We start from the raw sequence: 22152 nt of genomic DNA on the forward strand, positions 1-22152 counted from the left end.
CCCATGGCAGCAATTGCTTTTATTTTATCGTATGAGTCCTGCCAAATTGTAGAGTTTTTTCGGATTTTCCACAAATATTTTATTGCATTTTTTAATTATTTTAGTTAAGAGTGTTGTTTTGCCCGACATTGAGGGCCCACACAGAAACGATCTAAATGGTGTTTTAAATTGATTCATGTTCCCTTCAATAGTTCACCAGGACAATTAACTGTAGACCCTAAATGTCTAATGACTAAGTAATTTCCCCACTACTCTGTTCAAGAAGAATAAGACGAATAAAGAATCATATTTTCTTTTATTATATGAATAAAAAAAGTAACAATACATTGAAAAAAGCCCATTAAACATGAAAAAATTAACTTTTTAAATTTATTTATAATAAAAAAATACAACATTTACATAGGCACAGAAAGAAAAAACACTTGAATAAATACACTTTTTTTTTGTTTATTTATAGAAAAAAAATACAACATTAGACTAAAGCACTTGAAAAAATATATCACTTTTTTTTTTTTGAATGAAACATTTACAAAAGCATAAAAATCTGCTCTAAGTAAAAAAGGATAACTTTGATAGTGGCGGTGCACCCCCCGCTGGCGGCTGCCCCCCCCCCGGCCGCGAGGCTCTCCCCCCCCCTCCAAAGGCCGCGAGGCCCCCTCCCCCCAAAAGGTTTTAGGACATAATTTACAGGACTTCATTTAAACCGAGACTTTCCCTATGGATAACACATTCGACCCGGTCTGAAGTTAAATAGTGACCAAGGGGGAGGGTGGTCACACCGTCTTGACAAACATAGACCTTGTCGGAAATGGTACTCATGGCAGTTTTTTATACATTTACAGTAAAGTTTCTGTAGTTGAGAGAACGAATTGCCAACAATTAGGCTCGCGGAATAGTATTTTCAACAATAAATTTCCTATAAATGTTCATGTTAAAATTCTTATCCACATAGCGGATGGGCACTCCATTGTATTGGTTCTTAATTTCCCCGTCGTGTGTCTGCATAAAGTACGCATTCGGACCTACCAACATACTACGAAAAATCAAGTCGCTTTCTGTTTCTGATTTAAAAAATAAAAGCTAATTTGGTGCCCGACGTTTCACTAGCTCGGGGTAAAGACCACCCCAATTGGTGTAGTCCATCCGTGACCTGATAATTTCACCGTGCGCCAAATCATCAATTAGATTTGGGGTTTTTACTTTTAACAGTAGACAATCCGTATCCACGTAACAGACCTTTACTTGCCCTTTTTCCGGCCGCTATACCCTATCCACATTGTAGTAGAATTCCAACATGAGCTTTTTTGAGATCTCCAAGATCGCACTGCCTGCAGCAATATTTTTATTCAAGACAATGCGTCTTTTTTTCCTGTTCAATAGTACCATGTCCGGGCCAATGATTGGGAAGGAAGTGTAATTTGGATCGGCAATAATTCGAGCACATTGTTTGGGATCGGTAACGACGTCACAACGATTCCTATTGCGAATACTCTCACACATTTTGCCGAAAGCCGAATTCAAAATGAGTTTATAAATTTCTTTTTCGGCTTTCGTCTGCGCTTCAGAACGTTTGTTGACAAAAGTGTCAACAAATATTTTCAAATATGGGTTTTTAATAATATTGAGGTCTCGTTTAAACTGTTTTAAGCTTAAACAGTTTTTAAGAATACATTTTAATGACACTGGATGTACAAATTTTTTTTCTTCTTGCAGATGATCGGGAATAAGCGATTTTGTTATAGGCGTCAATTGTACCTCATTAGTTTCGAATGAACACCGAATTCGGAGACTAAAAAGGTTTTTAGTCACAGGTCTATTGATACACGGGAAAACACAATCCTTTACTGAATCATGAAGCTCGACTGGTATCTCCCCATCAATTTCAAAAAACCATCCAACCGACCCATTCTCCTCAACACTGTCAATGTTGGGGAAGTGGAGAGCTTGAGGGTCATTGATCCATTTATAGTCACCACAAGGTAGCGCATAATGGGACATGGCCGAGGGGTAGAGAGAATTCATATCAAGGAAAACTGCATCCGACTTTGACCCCGTCTTCTCTCCTGTTGGATCAGTTTCCAAGATACGATCCCCGTGAAAAACAAATCCACCCCTCATTGATCTTTCAAGGAACAGATGCTGATCCATGTCTGTGATTAGCCAAATTTTTTCCCCACTAATTTTTAGAATGAGGTCCATCACTAGAGGAGAAGTTGAAAAATAATAGCCCAAATCAAGATTAAATTCTCCATTGACTTTATCCATAGTTTTACACTTAATGTCTAACAGTTAACACATCACTCGAAAAATAAAACTTGCAATAGTCAAACCCATTTTTACACCCTCCCTTTGCCAACAATTTTTAAGAAAAACTGTATTCATCGAGGGTGCACCTACGATCATGAATACTATTGTAAAACGATTCAATCGGAGGAATAGTTTCCTCGGCGAATCTCGACATGGAACAATAATAGTCATAAGGATATATGCCCTTGACCTTCAACAAATCATATAAATCATTTGGAAATTGTTGCTTGAGAAGGGGGAAAGCATTGCAGCCGTCATCGTACAAGCAACTGTTCCGGTGATTTAGGTATGATTTTGTAGGAAAAGCTGTCTATCACCCATGCATCATCTACTGTTCCCTTTCTTTGAAGATGCGCCAATGCTGGTAGCACATAATTCAGATCGTACTTAGCGTTATGTATAAAAACCGGAAGAAAAAACTGGTGTTTTATTTTTAAATTACATGAATTTTGAGCCCACCTCCTAATGTTACTTTTTCCGACTTAATTGGTATCATTATGGTGATCGTGATCCTGGACAGTGTCTTTGGTGGCAAGAAAACCTCTACAAACCCAGCAAATTGTCCCCTTTTCTAGCGCCAGTTGCTCTTTATCTGACAATTTCATTTGGTAGTTGGTGTGACGTAATCGTGAAATTGCGCCATTTGCTGTTTTTATTAAGGATACCAATAACTTTTCCATGCTGCCCTCCTCATCCATAGCCAAAAAAACTCTTCCAACTGCATTTTATTGTTGGAATCGCGACGGGCGTGCGCATAGGAACACGCAACTAGTTTGTGTTCCTTGACTATATTTGGCTTTGATGGGTCTGATACCTCAACCAGTCTTGTTTCACAATCTAAAGACACTTTATAAACTTGTAGCAGGGAATTTTGGAAATTTTTAAATTGTAAAGTATCTTTGCTTTCTTCCGGCATTTCAATTCTTTGATTGCCATGAATTTTGCAATTGCTCATGTGATCCGAAAATGTTCTTTCAATTTTAAATGAGGAAAGGCACATGGGGCAATAGAAACGTTCCCCATATTTTTTGCCTTGGGATAGGACTCGACTTACTATATTAACGGGGAAAAAATGACCATAAGAATTTACATCTTTTTGAGGTTTGTAAATAATCAAATCAGAATTTTTAACATTATCTAATGACGGTGTCTTCACTGAAAACAAATCTTCTTTTATATTTGGTTTTTTCCCCCATCTATAAATTCTGTGTCATACTGGAGAACAACCACTCCCAACCCCAGATTTTACATTTCGTTAGCGAATATTCTTATTTATTTAAAGGACAACGGATACATCCCGTCTAAACAATCAAAATTTACTTTAGGGAAATTTTTTCCACCGTTACGTGCAAGGCTGTCGAGATCTTTCATTGACGATTCTTTGTTTAATGTTTTATGGGCTGCTGCTAAAAATGTATATTTAAAGTATTGCAACCCAGTTTCAAAATCGAAACTCTGAAAGCCTTTGGTAGGCGACAAATCTGGGTGACATATTATTTTGTTACCTCCCACTCCCCATAAACTAAATTTCTTTTATAAATCTATTAAGATTCAGATCCATATATTCAATGTATAAAATTGTGGACCCGCACCCCCTCTCATTAAATGTGTCCCAAGTTGATATTAATTTATTTACCCAGTTGAAAAAGTTCTCTTCAAATTCTTTTAGACCAGGGTAAAAAGTCTGGTTGCCAGTTGAAAAATTAAAATAAAAAATATCCCCGGATGTCCCCTTTTGTAAATAAAAATTTTTTTTCACTTTTGCTTTAACTCCCCCGTGACCCCCCCCCCCCCCATTTCTGAATCTGAATATTAATTTGCACTTAAAATCTATCAATGTAGTTGTTGAAAACATTCATAGGGTCTGTTAAAATAATGACTCCGTCAATCATGTTTTCCTCGGGAGGGTTAAAATCTACCCTATATGTTTGTATGTGACTTAGAGCAGACTATAACAAATAAAAATTCACGTAATTCCGAGGACATATCACTATTTTCATGTCCTGCACCTATTTGTACAGGATCCAATTCACTAATAGTAAAGTTGTCGTCAAAAGTGTCCCCGGAAGAATTAGGCCCAACAATTTGCATTGTTGTATCATTAAGCGGAATGGTGGAGGGTGACATAGAATTGTCAATAACCCCCGTCTGTTTAACTGCAATGGTTGGAGATGGCATGAGGTCCCCTAGTACATATTCCAAGGTGTTTGGGGACAATTGATCAAGCCAGCCTGTATTGTTCTGCGACGTAATTTCTTTACGAGGACCCGGTTCAGTTACACTAGTAACATCGCCTAAATGTTCATGCATAAATCTATCTACCCAGTCCGAGTCCTCAATCATGTCAATATCACAATTTAAGTCGTCTAGGCTAGCTATGTCCCCAAAAACATCGTTAAGGAAACCCCCTATCCATTCCATATTATCTACAACTAATGTAGGTTCGTCTCTGAACTCCATTGGCGGTGACAGAATTGGTCCTGTAAATTCAGTTGTTTCATCATCCAACGGCAGTGCTATTTCATTAATCTGTAGAAAAAAGAGTTTATTTTCTACGTGACATAAGCATTATTTCATAAAGTTGAAAAAATCATTTTAGTTGCATGTTTACCCGAATGAGAGCTGGATGATCCTTTTTAGAGCCCCGGGGGGAGGCCTGTGGGGCACCGGGAGCTTCCTTTGGGGTAGGAGGATTGGAGCCCTTTCGAGTTGGGGTAGAGGACTTCACAACACTGTTCAAATAGAACTTGTTTATTATAACGAACCTAGAGTTTCAGCCTCAAATTCTTTTCGAAAACATCTTTTAAAATATCACTAACTGTTTCGTCGAAATAATTGCCTAAAATGTCCAAAACGGTTACGTCCAAATAATGTTTTTTGACATCACTGCGATGACATATTTGGAAATTATTAAAAACCTTTTTCCTGTGTTAATATCTTATCGAAGATAAACATCCTGTTATTTGAAAACCACTTTATAACGAACGATTAACATTCAATTTATACCCGTCGGATTAATATTCAACCTTCCTGGTGGGACATTTGATAAGAACCGGATATGCACAAAGCTTAGTGCAAAAGATAACCCAGTTTAAGAATGGTTGTCCAATTGTCAGCAGTGAAATAATAGTTTTTTATATATATGTATATAGAGATTGTTTAATGAAATAATGGATTATTGCATTAGAAAACATCTTGCTTAAAAGAGAAGTTACAGGTAAGGTTTTATAGAAATGTATGATAAGCTATTTGCTACTTCTCTGTTATAACCATTCTTTTATATACTAGTAACTCGGTTAATGAAAGAAAATGAAATAGCATTATTATAGAATAGTTTAGAAACAAATTTAAGTTTTACTCATCAAAAGTTATGCGCTTGAGAAAATTTGCCTTATTTTTGAAAATACGGAAAGAAAAAAAAATTATATACATTTACAAATTCTGGCTGCACTTGTACATTCGAAGTCTCTGGTAAAGCATGAAGAGGATCGTTCCCTCCATCTTGATCAGATGAGGCTGACTTGAATTTCCTGTCAGGTTGCTTAGAGGCCCCTGGCTGGTCCATCGAACTTGTATTGGGGCTAGCATATCTGATGACTGATGGTCTTGCAGCTTGCATCGATGTGATATCATTCAATTTTGCTCGTTTTTGCTGTGATGATTGATCAACAGCGTTCTAAAATAAAAATCATTTTCAGTTTTCAAATTATTTAGCTTACGGGAGAGTACTACCCCTTCAATATCAAAATCCCAAAAGTAGAAAAAATGACGTAATTTAATTAGCTAGCTCAATTCTTACTTATTCAGAATGAGGGAAGGGGGGGGGGGGTTCAAAAACATCTCCCCATAATATAATTTAATCAACAAATTCAATTATTATGTTTTTATTGCTATAGATCTTAGCAATTTAAAATTCCTGCTACTTTTTTACAAATCAATATTTTTATGCTCAAATATTCCTTCGTGTAAATACACTCATCATACTGAACAACCTTGGGCTCCTAGTATGCTACCTAGGCTGGAATATGCTTTAAAAGATTAATAGTTTAATACATACATCTATCAAAATTTCACTTTGACGGACGAAGATCCCAAAAACAGGTTTCAATTTATGACAATGAACCAAGATATTACCTATTAAGCTTTGAAAAGTACTAAAAATTTTGTTCTAAAATATCCTAGTTCAATATTACCGGTGAATAAATTGTAAGTCCCACCTATATTCGCATCCTTAGGATTAGACCTGAGGTCCGACGGCTTTACTCACCTTTAATTTGACCCTAAAAAGAATCTATTTGTCAAGGAGACCCTTGTCGTTATCCTTCAATATATAGGAATTTCAGATAACGCCTGTAAAGGCCTGTTTGGAAATTGCTGTATTGTTAAGAGGATTAGACACTGATACTTTTAGAGTGGAAACTCTATTTTTTGATAATGTGAAAAGCCACATTTTGAACGAAATAACTAAAACTAAAGAATTATGATCGTAACACAGACCTTTTATATCTTCCGAAACTAATATGCAAATACTATTTTAATTTTTCATATACAACGAGCCAAAATCAAAGTGAACATGCCTCTCTTTTTTTTGAATATTTACTAAAATTGAAATACATGGACTGTTTAATATTTAAAAGAAGGAAGCTTTTTAAAAGAGTTAACAACACGGTGGAAAAAAAAGCGTAAGGAAGGAAATTCTTCCTTAACTTAATGACGAGACAATTTCTTTTTATTATAATAATGAGAAAAATTTTACTCACCAGAAGTCGCTTAGAATATTCCATATCTATGTAAATGATTGCAAAAAATATTGATATTAGTAGATTGAATGAACTATTCAAACTGTAGAAAATCCTAATCTGAAACTTGAATATATACACAAAATAATAGAATATATTAACAGCTAAACAAGACGCGCTGGTTTTCTGATACGGGTTTGCCCTAAAAGATATAAAGTATATACCATGAACTAAAAACCTGATCTATGTAAATTGTGTCAGAAAAAGTTGTGTTTCATAACATATTATGCAAATCCCAAGTAGCACATGATGGGGCATAGTCTACCCAAAGTATTAGGCCATATGATGGAGCTCTAAATCTCTTTGAAAAAGTGAAGAGCTTGTATAGAATAATGTAGAAATTGCTATGGCGGTACGCAAATAACATAGAAATTGCTAGGGCGGTACGCAAATAACATAGAAATTGCTATATGTCTCCTAGAATCCAGACGATGCATTCTACTGATAACACGGGTTTATGGTACTTTAAGGATTTAATGGTAATTTAAAACGGGTCACCACGACAAGAGAGAGAGAGAGAGAGAGAGAGAGAGAGAGAGAGAGAGAGAGAGAGAGAGAGAGAGAGAGAGAGAGAGAGAGAGAGAGAGAGAGAGAGAGAGAGAGAGAGAGAGAGAGAGAGAGAGAGAGAGAGAGAGAGAGAGAGAGAGAGAGAGAGAGAGAGAGAGAGAGAGAGAGAGAGAGAGAGAGAGAGAGAGAGAGAGAGAGAGAGAGAGAGAGAGAGAGAGAGAGAGCCTTTAGGCCCATGCCAGCCTCTCCTGAAATATTGAGATAAACAACAAGTTGAACAGTAGGGAACTTTTTTGTTTAAGACAGTGGAATGCAACTTTATATGAATATTTCGACCCTATATCTAAGGGCCGTTCTCAGCAAAACAAATGAAAAAAAAATGAATATAAGCGAACTCACATTAAAATACAATCTTTGAAACTAAAATATTTTCAAAGCAGTCCTAGCATCATTACTTCAGCGAAGTCCAACCAGGAGCTTCCGCGACCCCTCTCCCCCTACCCCAGAATTTTTTTTTATTTTTTTAAAGGGGAAAGTTGAAAACTTTTGAGGTTTGGACAAGTTTCCAAAGTGCAAAAAACAATAAAGTGGGTCATATTTAAAACATGATAATTTAATGAATTATTCGCTGATTATTCAAGATTTTAGAGGGTGGGGGGGGGGGTGTGAGCAATAGACCCAATGAACCTCATTCGTCTCAAAATATTTGAAAACTGAAGCGTAAAACCACTAGTAGAGGTGACCCTATAACTCCCATTGCTCACCCGTGCTGCCACCTACAACTTTTTTACATAATTTAATGAGGACAGGGTCAATGACCTTTTTCTCAATGGTCTCTTTCTCCAGGTGTGTTTTTGGCACGCTCTCAGCGAATGTTATGATCCAGAAATAGTATTTGTTGTTGTTATTCGAGCCAGATGTTATGAGTTTCCGGGAAACAGTTAATGACACTTCCTTCCTGTTGTTGTTCGAGGCAGATGTTATAATCATTAATCAAATTGTTTCCAGGCGAAGTTTAATAATGTCTGACAGGTGATGTCAAGATCGATTGATATGTCACGAAAGGGAATTAATTTGTTGTTTCTAAGGGGAATTATTGATTCAAGAAAGTGGAATTAATTTGTTGTCTCTAAGGGGAATTATTGATTCAAGAAAGGGGAATTAATTTGATGTTTCTAAGGGGAAGGTGAGGAAGAGATATATTTATTGCGTAATTGAAGGGAGAGAATTCCCGAGAAATTGATTACATAATCGGTAGAACCCTATCAGGAGGTCATGACGGGAATCCATTTATGGGCATAGAATGACGTAATCAACTAGTACAAATGGATTTCTGAGAAATTGATTACATAATCGGTAGAACCCTATCAGAAGGTCATGACGGGAATCCATTTATGGGCATAGAATGATGTAATCAACTAGGACAAATGGATTTCTGAGAAATTGATTACATAATCAGTAGAACCCTATCAGAAGGTCATGACGGGAATTCATTATGGGCATAGAATGACGTAATCGACTAAGACAATTGGATTTCTGAGAAATTGATTACATAATCAGTAGAACCCTATCAGGAGGTCATGACGGGAATTCATTTATGGGCATAGAATGACGTAATTGACTAAGACAAGCAAGTTACTTTCTTAATATCCCTCCTAAACCCATTTCCCAACTTGAAGTACTTATGTTTTTCACCCACATATATACTTTACAGCTTTTTGGATACCTCAACACCAAGAAATACTTTCCAAAGACCTTTTCAGAGCAAGTTACTTTCTTAATGTCCCTCCTAAACCCATTTTCCAACTTGAAGTACTTATCTTTTTCACCCACAACTTTACTATACTGATTTTTGAATGCTCCAACACCAAGAAATACTTTTCAAAAGGCATTTCAGAACCAGTTCTTTTCTTAATGTCCCTCCTAAACCAATTTTACAAATTGAAGTACTCATCCTTTTCACCTAAATTTTACTTTACAGCTTTTTGAATGCTCCAACACCAAGCAATACTTTTCAAAGGTCATTTCAGAACAAGTTCCTTTCTTAATGTCCCTCCTAAACCCATTTTCCAACTTGAAGTACTTATCTTTTTCACCCACACCTTAGTTATAGGTAAGAGTTTTAAGTTTTACCATAGAGTCCTAGCTTAGAGTTTTTGTTAGAGTTCTAGTTTGGTTTAGTTTTAGTTAAAAGTTTAGAGTTTTTTAGCTTAGAGTCTTAGCTTAGAGTTTTTGTTAGAGTTCTAGTTTAGTTTTAGTTAAGAGTTTGGAGTTTTTATCTTAGAGTCTTAGCTTAGTTTTATTCAGAGTTTTAGTTTAGTTTAGATACAGTTCAGAATTTAGAGTTTTAGCATAGAGTCATAGCTTAGAATTTTACTTAAAGTTGTAGTTTGTTTAAGTTTTAGTTAAGAGTTTCGAGTTTTAGCTTAGAGTATTAGCTTAGAATTTTTGTTAGAGTTTTAGTTTAGTTTTAGTTAAGAGTTTATAGTCTTAGCTTAGAGTTTTAGTTAGAGTTCTAGTTTAGTTTAATTTTAGTTAAGAGTTTAACGTTTTATCTTTGAGTTTTTGTTAGGGTTCTAGTTTATTTTAGTTTTAGTTAATAGTTTAGAGTTTTAGCTTAGAGTCTTAGCTTAGAGTTTTTGTTAGAGTTGAAGTTTAGTTTAGTAATAATTAAGAGTTTAGAGTTTTAGCTTAGAGTTTTTGTTAGAGTTCTAGTTTAGTTTAGATAAAGTTAAGAATTTGGAGTTCTACCTTAGAGACTTAGCTTAGAGTTTTAGTTTAGTTTTAGTTAAGAGTTTAGAGTTTTTTTTAGCTTAGAATCTTAGCTTAGAGTTTTTGTTAGAGTTCTAGTTTAGTTTAATTTTTGTTAAGAGTTTAATTTTTCACCTTTGAGTTTCAGTTAGAGTTCTAGTGTAGTTTAGTTTTAGTTGAGAGTTTGGTGTCTTACCTTAGAGTCTTAGCTTAGAGTTTTAGTTAGAGTTCTAGTTTAGTTTAGTTCCAGTTAAGAGTTTAGAAGTTTAGATTAGAGTCTTAGCTTAGAGTTTTTGTTAGAGTTCTAGTTTATTTTAGTTTTAGTTAAGTATTTAGAGTTTTTAGCTTAGAGTCTTAGCTTAGAGTTTTAGTTAGAGTTCTAGTTTAGTTTATTTATAGTTAAGAATTTAGAGTTTTAGCTTAGAGTCATAGCTTAGAGTCTTATTTAAAGTTATAGTTTAGTAAAGTTATATTTAAGATTTTATATTTTTACCTTAGAGTCATAGCTTAGAATTATAGATAGAGTTCTAGTTCAGTTTAGTTTGAGTTAAGAGTTTAGATTTTGAGCTTAGAGTCTTAGCTTATAGTTTATGTTAGAGTTCTAGTATATTTCAGTTTTAGTTGATAGTATCGAATTTTTAGATCAGAGTCTTAGATTAGAGATTCTGTTAGAGTTATAGTTTAGTTTTCTTCTAGTTAAGAGTTTAACTTCTAGTAAGAGTTTTACTTCTAGTTAGAGTATTAGCTTAGAATTTTTGTTAGAGTTTTAGTTTAGTTTTAGTTAAGAGTTTATAGTCTTAGCTTAGAGTTTTTGTTAGAGTTCTAGTTTAGTTTAATTTTAGTTAAGAGTTTAACGTTTTATCTTTGAGTTTTTGTTAGAGTTTTAGTTTATTTTAGTTTTAGTTAAGAGTTTAGAGTTTTAGCTTAGTCTTAGCTTATAATTTTTGTTAGAGTTCTAGTTTAGTTTAGTAATAGTTAAGAGTTTAGAGTTTTAGCTTAGAGTTTTAATTAGAGTTCTAGTTTAGTTTAGTTATAGTTAAGAGTTTGGTGTTTTACCTTAGAGTCTTAGCTTAGAGTTTTAGTTAGAGTTCTAGTTTAGTTTAGTTCCAGTTAAGAGTTTAGAGATTTTAGCTTAGAGTCCTATTTTAGAGTTTTTGTTAGAGTTCTAGTTTGGTTTAGTTTTAGTTAAAAATTTAGAGTTTTTAGCTTAGAGTCTTAGCATAGAGTTTTTGCTAGAGTTCCAGTTTAGTTTAATTTTAGTTAAGAGTTTGATTTTTCACCTTTGAGTTTCAGTTAGAGTTCTATTTTAGTTTAGTTATAGTTGAGAGTTTGGTGTCTTACCTTAGAGTCATAGCTTAGAATTTTACTTAAAGTTGTAGTTTGTTTAAGTTTTAGTTAAGAGTTTCGAGTCTTAGTTTAGAGTATTAGCTTAGAATTTGTGTTAGAGTTCTAGTTTATTTTAGTTTTAGTTAAGAGTCTCGAGTTTTTAGCTTAGAGTCTTAGCTTAGAGTTTCTGTTAGAGTTCTAGTTTAGTTTACTTCTAGTTAAGAGTTTAGAGTTTTAGCTTACAGTCTTAGCTTAGAGTTTTTATTAGAGTTCTAGTTTAGTTCAGTAATAGTCAAGAGCTTAGAGTTTTAGCTTAGAGTTTTAATTAGAGTTGTAGTTTTAGTTTAGTAATAGTTAAGAGTTTGGTGTTTTACCTTAGAGACTTAGTTTAGAGTTTTAGTTTAGTTTAGTTTTAGTTAAGAGTTTAGAGTTTTAGCTTTAGAGTCTTATCTTAGAGTTTTTATTAGAGTTCTAGTTTAGTTTAGTTTTAGTTAAGAGTTTAGAATTTTTAGCTTAGAGTCTTAGTTTAGAGTTTTTTGTTGGAATTATAGTTTATTTTAGAGTTTTAGCTTAGACTTGGAGTTTTAATTATTGTTCTAGTTTAGTTTAGTTTTAGTTAAGAGTTTAGAGTTTTAGCTTAGAGTCTCAGCTTAGAGTTTTTGTTAGAGTTCTAGTTTAGTTTAGTTTTAGTTAAGAGTTTAGTGGAGAGTTCTAGTTTAGTTTTGTTTTAGTTAAGAGTTTAGAGTTTTTAGCTTAGAGTCTTAGCTTAGAGTTTTTTGTTGAAGCTCTAGTTTAGTTTTAGTTAAGAGTTTATATTTTTATCTTATAGTCCTAACTTAGAGTTTTTTTTAGAGTTTTAGTTTAGTTTAGTTTTAGCTAAGAGTTTAGAGTTTTAGCTTAGAGTCTTATTTTAGAGTTATAGTAAGAGATGAAGTTTAGTTTAGTTTAGTTATAATTAATAATTTAGATTTTTTAGCTTAGCCATAGTTTAGAGTTTTTGTTAGAGTTCTAATTTAGTTTAGTTAAGAGTTTAGAGTTTTATCATAGAATCATAGCTTAGAGTTTTTGTTGAAGTTGAAGTTTAGTTTAGTCATAGTTAAGAATTTAGAGTTTTTAACTAAGAGTCTTAGCTTAGAGTTTTACTTAGAGTTCTAGTTTAGTTTAGTTCTAGTTCAGAGTTTAGAGTTTTATCTTAGAGTCTTAGCTTAGAGTTTTTGTTGAAGTTCTAGTTTAGTTTAGTTAAGAGTTTAGAATTCTACCTTAGAGTCTTAGCTTAGAGGTTTACGTATAATTGAAGTTTTGTTTATTTATAGTTAAGTGTTTAGAGTTTTAGCTTGGAGTCTTAGCTTAGAGTTTTAGTTAGAGTTTTAGCTTAGTTTAGTTTTCGTTAAGAGTTTAGAGTTTTACCTTAAAGTCTTAGCTTAGAGTTTTATTTAGAGTTCTAGTTTAGTTTAATTTTAGTTATGAGTTTTGAGTTTTACCTTAAAGTTTTTGATTAGAGTTTTAGTTAAGGTTGAAGTTTAGTTTAGTTTAGTTATAGTTAAGAGTTTATAGTTTTAGCTTAGAGTCTTAGCTTAGAGTTTTAGTTAGAGTTATTGTTTAGTTTAGTTATAGTTAAGAGTTATAACTTAGAGGTTTAGCCTAGAATCTTAGCTTAGAGATTTAGTTAGAGTTGAAGTTTAGTGTAAACTAGCATAACCACAAAATTACACAATATTGCATAGAAATACCAAAACCATAGGTTAGATTAGGTTAGGTTAGAGCTTAGGTTTCTCCTAAGTTAGGTTAGATTAGGTTAGCTTATCATGAGCGCTCATGATAAGCTAACCTAATCTAACTGGTACAAAGTCGACATGGGGGGATTTTCCGGCGAGTATGGTTAGGTTAGGTTAGATCAAGTTAGGTTATGTTAGGATAGCCTACGTACGCGCGCGTCCGTAGGCTAACCTAACCTAACTTAACCTAACCTAACTTGATCTAACCTAACCTAACCATACTCGCCGGAAAATCCCCCATGTCAACTTTGTACCAGTTAGATTAGGTTAGATTATCATGAGCGCACATGATAAGCTAACCTAATCTAACCTAACTTAAACGTGGAGAAACCTAAGCTCTAACCTAACCTAACCTAATCTAACCTATGGTTTTGGTATTTCTATGCAATATTGTGTAATTTTGTGGTTATGCTAGTTTACACTAAACTTCAACTCTAACTAAATCTCTAAGCTAAGATTCTAGGCAAACCTCTAAATTATAACTCTTAAATAAAACTAAACTAAACTAGAACTCTAATAAAAACTCTAAGCTAAGACTCTAAGATAAAAATATAAACTATTAACTATAAATAAACTAAACAAAACTAAAACACTAACTAAAAATATAATCAAAAAATTTAAGTTAAAAATCAAAACTCATAAATAAAAATAAACTAAACTAGAACTCTAAATAAAACTATAATCTAAGACTTTAAGCTAAAACTCTAAACTCTTAACTAAAACTAAACCAAGCTAAAACTCTAACTAAAACTCTAAACTAAGACTCCAAGCTAAAACTCTAAACCCTTAACTATAACTAAACTAAACTTCAACTCTACGTAAAACTCTAAGCTATGACTCTAAGGTAGAAATCTAAACTCTTAACTAAACTAAACTAGAACTCTAACAAAAACTCTAAGCTGAGAATCTAAGCTAAAACTCTAAACTCTTAAGTAAAACTAAACTAAAATAAAACACTTAAGCTAAGTCTCTAAGGTAAAACTCCAAACTCTTAACTATAACTAAACTAAACTAGAACTCTAACAAAAACTCTAAGCTAAGACTCTAAACTAAAACTATAAACTCTTAACTATAACTAAACTAAACGAAACTTCAACCCTAACTAAAACTCTAATCTAAGACTTTAAGGTAAAACTCAAAACTCATAACTAAAACTAAACTAAACTAGAACTCTAAATAAAACTCTAAGCTAAGACTCCAAGCTAAAACTCTGAACTCTTAACTAAAACTAAACTAAAGTAGAACTCTAACTAAAATTCTAAGATAAGACTCTAAGCTAAAACTCTAAATTCTTAACTATAACTAAACTAAACTAGAACTCTAATTAAAACTCTAAGACTAAGCTAAAACTCTAAACTAAACTAGAACTTCAACAAAAAACTCTAAACTAAGACACTAATCTAAAAACTCTAAAATCTTAACTAAAACAAAACTAAACTAGAACTCTAATAAAAACATTAAGATATAAAACTCCAAACTCTTAATTAGAAGTAAACTAAACTAGAACTATAACAGAAACTCAAAGCTAAGACTCTGAGTTAAAAACTCGAGACTCTTAACTATAACTAAACTAAACTAGAACTCTAACACAAACTATAAGCTAAGACTCTAAGCTAAAACTCTAAACTCTTAACTAAAACTTAACTAGAACTCTAACTAAAACTCTAAGCTAAGACTCTAAGCTAAAAACACTAAACTCTTAACTATAACTTTGCTAAACTATAACTTTAACTAAGACTCTAAGCTATGGCTCTAAGCTAAAACTCTAAACTCTTAACTAAAACTAAACTAAACTAGAACTCTAACAAAAACTCTAAGGTAAGACTATAAGCTAAAACTCGAAACTTAACTAAAACTTAACTAAACTACAACTATAATTAAAACTCTAAGCTATGACTCTAAGCTAAAACTCTAAATTCTTAACTATAACTAAACTAAACTTCAACACTAACTAGAACTCTAAGCTATGACTCTATGGTAAAACTAAACTCTTAAATAAATCTAAACTAAACTAGAACTCTAACAAAAACTCTAAGCTAAGACTCTAAGCTAAAAAATCTAAACTCTTAACTAAAACTAAACTAAACTAAAACTCTAAGCTAAGTCTCGAAGGTAAAACTACAAACGCTTAACTATAACTAAACTAAACTATATCTATAACAAAAACTCCAAGATAAGAATATATGCTAAAAATATAAACTATTAAATATTACTAAACCAAACTAAAACTCTAACAAAAACTAGAAGATAATACTCGAATCTAAAACTATAAACTCATAAATAAATCAAAAATCTAATTTAAATAAAACAAAAACTCAAATCTTTGAATCTCAGCTTAAAACTCCAAAATATTAGCCAACACTAAAATAAACTCTAACTTTAACAAAAACTCTAATATAAGACTCAGCTAAAACTTGAAACTCTTAACCAAAACCTGAACAAACTATAAATTTAAGAAAAACTCTAAGATATGAACCTAAGCTAAAAATATAAATTCTTAAATGTAACTAAACTAAAATTTAACTCAAAAAAAAAATCTAAACTAACAATCTAAGATAAAACTCTAAACTATTAGCTAAAACTAAATTAAACTAGAAATATAAATAAAACTAAGAAAAGACTCTAAACTAAAAACTCTAAATTCTTTACTAAAACTAAACTAAACTATAGCTCTAATTGAAACTCTAAGTCTAAGATAAAACTCTAAACTAAACTAGAACTCCAACAAAAAAACTCTAAACTAAGACTAAGCTAAAAACTCTAAACTCTTAACTAAAACTAAACTAAACTAGAACTCTAATAAAAACTCTAAGACAAGACTAAGCTAAAACTCTTAACTAAAACTAAACTAAACTAAAACTCTAAGCTATGTCTCTAAGGTAAAACACCAAAATCTTAACTAATAAGACAATAAACTATAAATCTAACTAAAGATATAATTAGGGACTCTGATACAAACTTATGAACTCTTAAGCAAAACTAAACTAAACTAGAACAGTACGAAGAGTCTAAGATGTAAAACTCCGAACTCATACCTATTGATACACAAAATTATAACTCTAGCAAAAACTCTAAGCTAAGACTCTAAGCTAAAACTCTAAACTCTTAACCAAAACTAAACCAAACTAGAACTCTAACAAAAACTCTAATCTAACACTCTAAGCTAAAACTCTAAACTCTTAACTAAAACAAAACTAAGCTAAAACTCTATTTAAAACTCTAATTATAATCTAAAAATATAAAATAAAATAGAACTTCAACAAAAAACTATAAACTAATACTATAATATAAAAACTCTAAACTCTTAACTAAAACTAAACTAAACTAGAACTCTAATAAAAACTCTAAGATAAGACTCTAAGCTAAAACTATAAACTCTTAACTAAAACTAAACTAAACTAAAACTCTAAGCTAAGTCTCTAAGGTAAAACACCAAACTCTTAACTATAACTAAACTAAACTAGAACTCTAATTAAAACTCTAAGCTAAAACTCTAAACTCTTAACTATTACTAAACTAAACTAGAACTCTAACAAAAACTATAAGCTAAGACTAAGCTAAAACTCTAAACTCTTAACTAGAAGTAAACTAAACTAGAACTCTAACAGAAACTCTAAGCTAAGACTCTAAGCTAAAAACTCGAGACTCTTAACTAAAATTAAAATAAACTAGAGCTCTAACACAAATTCTAAGCTAATACTCTAAGCTAAAACTCGAAACTCAACTAAAACTTAAACAAACTACAACTTTAAGTAAAATTCTAAGCTATGACTCTAAGGTAAGGTACCAAACTCTCAACTATAACTAAACTAAACTAGAACTCTAACTGAAACTCAAAGGTGAAAAATCAAACTCTTAACTAAAACTAAACTAAAATAGAACTCTAACAAAAACTCTAAGCTAAGATTCTAAGCTAAAAACTCTAAATTTTTAACTAAAACTAAACCAAACTAGAACTCTAACAAAAACTCTAAGCTAAGACTCTAAGCTAAAATTCTAAACTCTTAACTGGAACTAAACTAAACTAGAACTCTAACTAAAACTCTAAGCTAAGACTCTAAGGTAAGACACCAAACTCTTAACTATAACTAAACTAAACTAGAACTCTAATTAAAACTCTAACCTAAAACTCTAAACTCTTAACTATTACTAAACTAAACTAGAACTCTAACAAAAATTATAAGCTAAGACTCTAAGCTAAAACTCTAAACTCATAACTAGAAGTAAACTAAACTAGAACTCTAACAGAAACTCTAAGCTAAGACTCTAAGCTAAAAACTCGAGACTCTTAACTAAAACTAAAATAAACTAGAACTCTAACACAAACTATAAGCTAAGACTCTAAGCTAAAATTCTAAACTCTTAACTAAAACTAAACTTAACTTGAGCTATAGCTAAAACTCTAAGCTATGACTCTAAGGTAAAACTCTAACCTCTTAACTATAGCTTTACTAAACTATAACTTTAACTAAAACCCTAAGCAATGACTCTATGCTAAAACTCTAAGTTCTTAACTATAACTAAACTAAACTAGAACTCTAACTAAAACTCTAAGCTAAGACTCTAAGCTAAAAACTCTAAATTCGTAACTAAAACTAAAATAAACTAGAACTCTAACAAAAACTCTAAGCTAAGACTCTAAGATAAAATTCTAAACTCTTAACTGGAACTAAGCTAAACTAGAACTCTAACTAAAACTCTAAGCTAAGACTCTAAGGTAAGACACCAAACTCTCAACTAAAACTAAACTAAACTAGAACTCTAACTGAAACTCAAAGGTGAAAAATCAAACTCTTAACTAAAATTAAACTAAACTAGAACTCTAACAAAAACTCTAAGCTAAGATTCTAAACTAAAAAACTCTAAACTCTTAACTAAAACTAAACTAAAACTCTAAGCTAAGTCTCTAAGGTAAAACTCCAAATTCTTAACTTTATCTAAACTAAACTAGAACTCTAACAAAAACTCTAATATAAAACTCTAAAATATTAACTATTAATAACCTAAACTTCAACTCTAACAAAAACTTTAAGACATTAGTATAAGATAAAAATATAAACTATTAACTAAAAATAAAAGAAACAAGAACCCTAACAAAAACTCAAAGATAAAAATTTCAACTCTTAAATAAAATTAAACTAAACTATAACTCTAACTAAAACTCTAAGCTAAGACTATAAACTCTTAACTAAAACTAAACTAAAACTCTAACAAAAATTCTAAGCTAATACTCTAAGCTAAAACTCGAAACTCTTAACTAAAACTTAAACAAACTACAACTTTAAGTAAAATTCTAAGCTATGACTCTATGCTAAAACTCTAAATTCTGAACTGTATCTAAACTAAACTAAAACTCTGAATAAAACTAAGCTAAGACTCTAAGCTAAAAACTCCAAACTCTTAACTAAAACTAAACTAGAACTCTAACAAAAACTCTAAGCTAAGACTCTAAGCTAAAAAACTCTAAACTTTTAACTAAAACTAAACCAAACTAGAACTCTAACATAAACTCTAAGCTAGGACTCTATGGTAAAACTTAAAACTCTTACCTATAACTAAGGTGTGGGTGAAAAAGATAAGTACTTCAAGTTGGAAAATGGGTTTAGGAGGGACATTAAGAAAGGAACTTGTTCTGAAATGACCTTTGAAAAGTATTGCTTGGTGTTGGAGCATTCAAAAAGCTGTAAAGTAAAATTTAGGTGAAAAGGATGAGTACTTCAATTTGTAAAATTGGTTTAGGAGGGACATTAAGAAAAGAACTTGTTCTGAAATGCCTTTTGAAAAGTATTTCTTGGTGTTGGAGCATTCAAAAATCAGTAAAGTATAGTTGTGGGTGAAAAAGATAAGTACTTCAAGTTGGAAAAGGGGTTTAGGAGGGACATTAAGAAAGTAACTTGCTCTGAAAAGGTCTTTGAAAAGTATTTCTTGGTGTTGAGGTATCCAAAAAAGCTGTAAAGTATAATTGTGAGTGAAAAGGATAAGTACTTCAAGTTGGGAAATTGGTTTAGGAGGGACATTAAGAAAGTAACTTGCTTGTCTTAGTCAATTACGTCATTCTATACCCATAAATGAATCCCCGTCATGACCTCCTGATAGGGTTCTACTGATTATGTAATCAATTTCTCAGAAATCCAATTGTCTTAGTCGATTACGTCATTCTATGCCCATAATGAATTCCCGTCATGACCTTCTGATAGGGTTCTACTGATTATGTAATCAATTTCTCAGAAATCCATTTGTCCTAGTTGATTACAGCATTCTATGCCCATAAATGGATTCCCGTCATGACCTTCTGATAGGGTTCTACCGATTATGTAATCAATTTCTCAGAAATCCATTTGTACTAGTTGATTACGTCATTCTATGCCCATAAATGGATTCCCGTCACGAGCTCCTTATAGGGTTCTATCGATTATGTAATCAATTTCTCGGGAATTCTCTCCCTTCAATTACACAATCAATATATCTCTTCCCCACCTTCCCCTTAGAAACATCAAATTAATTCCCCTTTCTTGAATCAATAATTCCCCTTAGAAACAACAAATTAATTCCACTTTCTTGAATCAATAATTCCCCTTAGAAACAACAAATTAATTCCCCTTTCGTGACATATCAATCGATCTTGACATCACCTGTCAGACATTATTAAACTTCGCCTGGAAACAATTTGATTAATGATTATAACATCTGCCTCGAACAACAACAGGAAGGAAGTGTCATTAACTGTTTCCCGGAAACTCATAACATCTGGCTCGAATAACAACAACAAATACTATTTCTGGATCATAACATTCGTTGAGAGCGTGCCAAAAACACACCTGGAGAAAGAGACCATTGAGAAAGAGGTCATTGACCCTGTCCTCATTAAACTATGTAAAAAAAGTTGTAGGTGGCAGCAGGGGTGAGCAATGGGAGTTATAGGGTCACCTCTACTACCACTCCAGTGTAAAATATGAATCTTGTTCATGCTTATAGAGTAGAGACGATATTTAAGGCAACAATCAAAACCAAAAATAACGATTTTGCTCCAGAAGCTGATGAATAAACAATCCAGAAAATGAGGTGTATTTATCCATACTACTTTGAAGTGAATGGTGGACTAATGCATAGAACGATTCTATTCTCATGTGATTTAAGCGGGAAATGGCTTGTTGCTACGTTTATTAATGAGTGTCCCTTTGGGGAAGGGGAGACTGGACATTCCCCTCCCCCTTCGTGGTATAAGACCAGAAAAAATCAGCAGGTAAAAAATGTGGCACTCTAGACAGCAATAAAAACTTAGCCTCAGTCTCCACTTACAGAGAATTTTTGCAGCCCCAACCCTTCTTAAAAACTTTATTTAGGGACACGTGCCTATTTTATGATAACGATGCGTTTCGGATGGTTTATTGGGATTCGTATTGGCTCAAGATCAGGTATGATTTTGAAAACAATTTCTCACCTTTGGGACCTCCCTTTTTTAAAGAAGTGTAAGTTATATGAAAAATAATTTGTATTGGCAATTACAGAACATGGTCCCGAAATGCTTCAGCCGACAGCAGTCCTCAACATCGTCAATCCTTCACCAAAGATTCTTCCTCTCGTGACGAAAAGAAAAGCTCTTCTCTACCTCGCATATCAGAAGTAAAGCAAGTGACAAAAATTGGGCCTGGTATTTGTGAGTCATTGGAGCAGAGGTCACGAGTGGAATCTCTTGAAAAATGCTCCTTGGACTCTGGGATGGGTAGTGCTGAGTCAAAATCTCGAGAGGAACTTTCGACTCATGATAGGAAAACAAGTTGCACCAAAGAACATAAGAAAGAAGATGGAAATAAAGATTTGGCCAAAGAGGAGCCCCTTCTTAAAAGGTATTAATTATTACTTTTTTATAAAATACTGTCAAGAAAAGAAGTTTCGCATGTAAAAAAGTTGTTTTCAGTGGGAGTCGAACCTGTGGCTCACATCTGATTAGATGGAGAGTTATACCGATAGTTCATCGGTAGAGGTAGACATCTTTTCATATAAAAACAAAAATTAATCCAATTTTTTTTTCTTTTGTAAAAATATGTTTTATTATTGCTTTTTTAGATGATAATGTTTATTATGTCTGAGAATTTTTTTTCCTGTCTAATGTTGTGGAACCTACGTTTTTATTTCTTGCGTCTAAACATGAGAAGCTAGTTTTGGGGATGGTATTTTTTATACTCCATAATTTACTTCCATGTTAAACCAATTTGTATTTATCTTAAACAGATTTCCTGTTTGTACCTCTCCAATAGAAAAATGTCATGCAAAAATATAATTTAAAAAACGGTCCTGTAAAGCAGTTTTGGCAAAATTAAACTTTTTTGGCCTATCTTTATATCTATGCCTATGTACAGGGAGGGAAGAGTGCACCCTAAGATATTTATTTCTAAGCAGTTTTGGCCAAAACGGATCTGAAAAGCTCCTTTTGTTTTCTACTTTATACCCGTACCTACACACAGAAAGTTTAGGATCCACCATGAGATATTGCTTCCTAAGATGAGCCTGAAGGATCCTCCGGAAGTTGGCCTAAAGACGCACCCAGCTGTGCTTTAGACATCTTTTCTTCTCTTTTTTCTTACCAGAAATCCTTTTTTTCTTATTGTAAATAAAATAAATAAATAATAAAAAAAAATCGTGGTATTTAGAGTTAGAGACACAAAACAAATGTTTATATTATATAC

At 32.4% G+C, this 22152-nt stretch overlaps 1 protein-coding gene across 4 annotated transcripts in view; it reads left to right on the forward strand.

The window, feature by feature from the left end:
- The window catches only part of LRR (capping protein regulator and myosin 1 linker 1 leucine rich repeat protein), a 236230-nt gene that overhangs the window by 182019 nt on the left and 32059 nt on the right, over nt 1-22152 (forward strand). For all 4 annotated transcript variants that reach the window (XM_089096290.1, XM_089096291.1, XM_089096292.1 and 1 more), the window contains one exon: nt 20974-21312. In XM_089096290.1, coding sequence (XP_088952416.1) covers nt 20974-21312 — 339 coding nt within the window. The remainder of the gene's footprint in view (nt 1-20973; nt 21313-22152) is intronic.

The sequence above is a fragment of the Artemia sp. Qi Xiang Cuo genome, chromosome 11 (assembly GCF_049724085.1).
Source record: "Artemia sp. Qi Xiang Cuo chromosome 11, ASM4972408v1, whole genome shotgun sequence".
NCBI classification, from domain to species: domain Eukaryota; kingdom Metazoa; phylum Arthropoda; class Branchiopoda; order Anostraca; family Artemiidae; genus Artemia; species Artemia sp. Qi Xiang Cuo.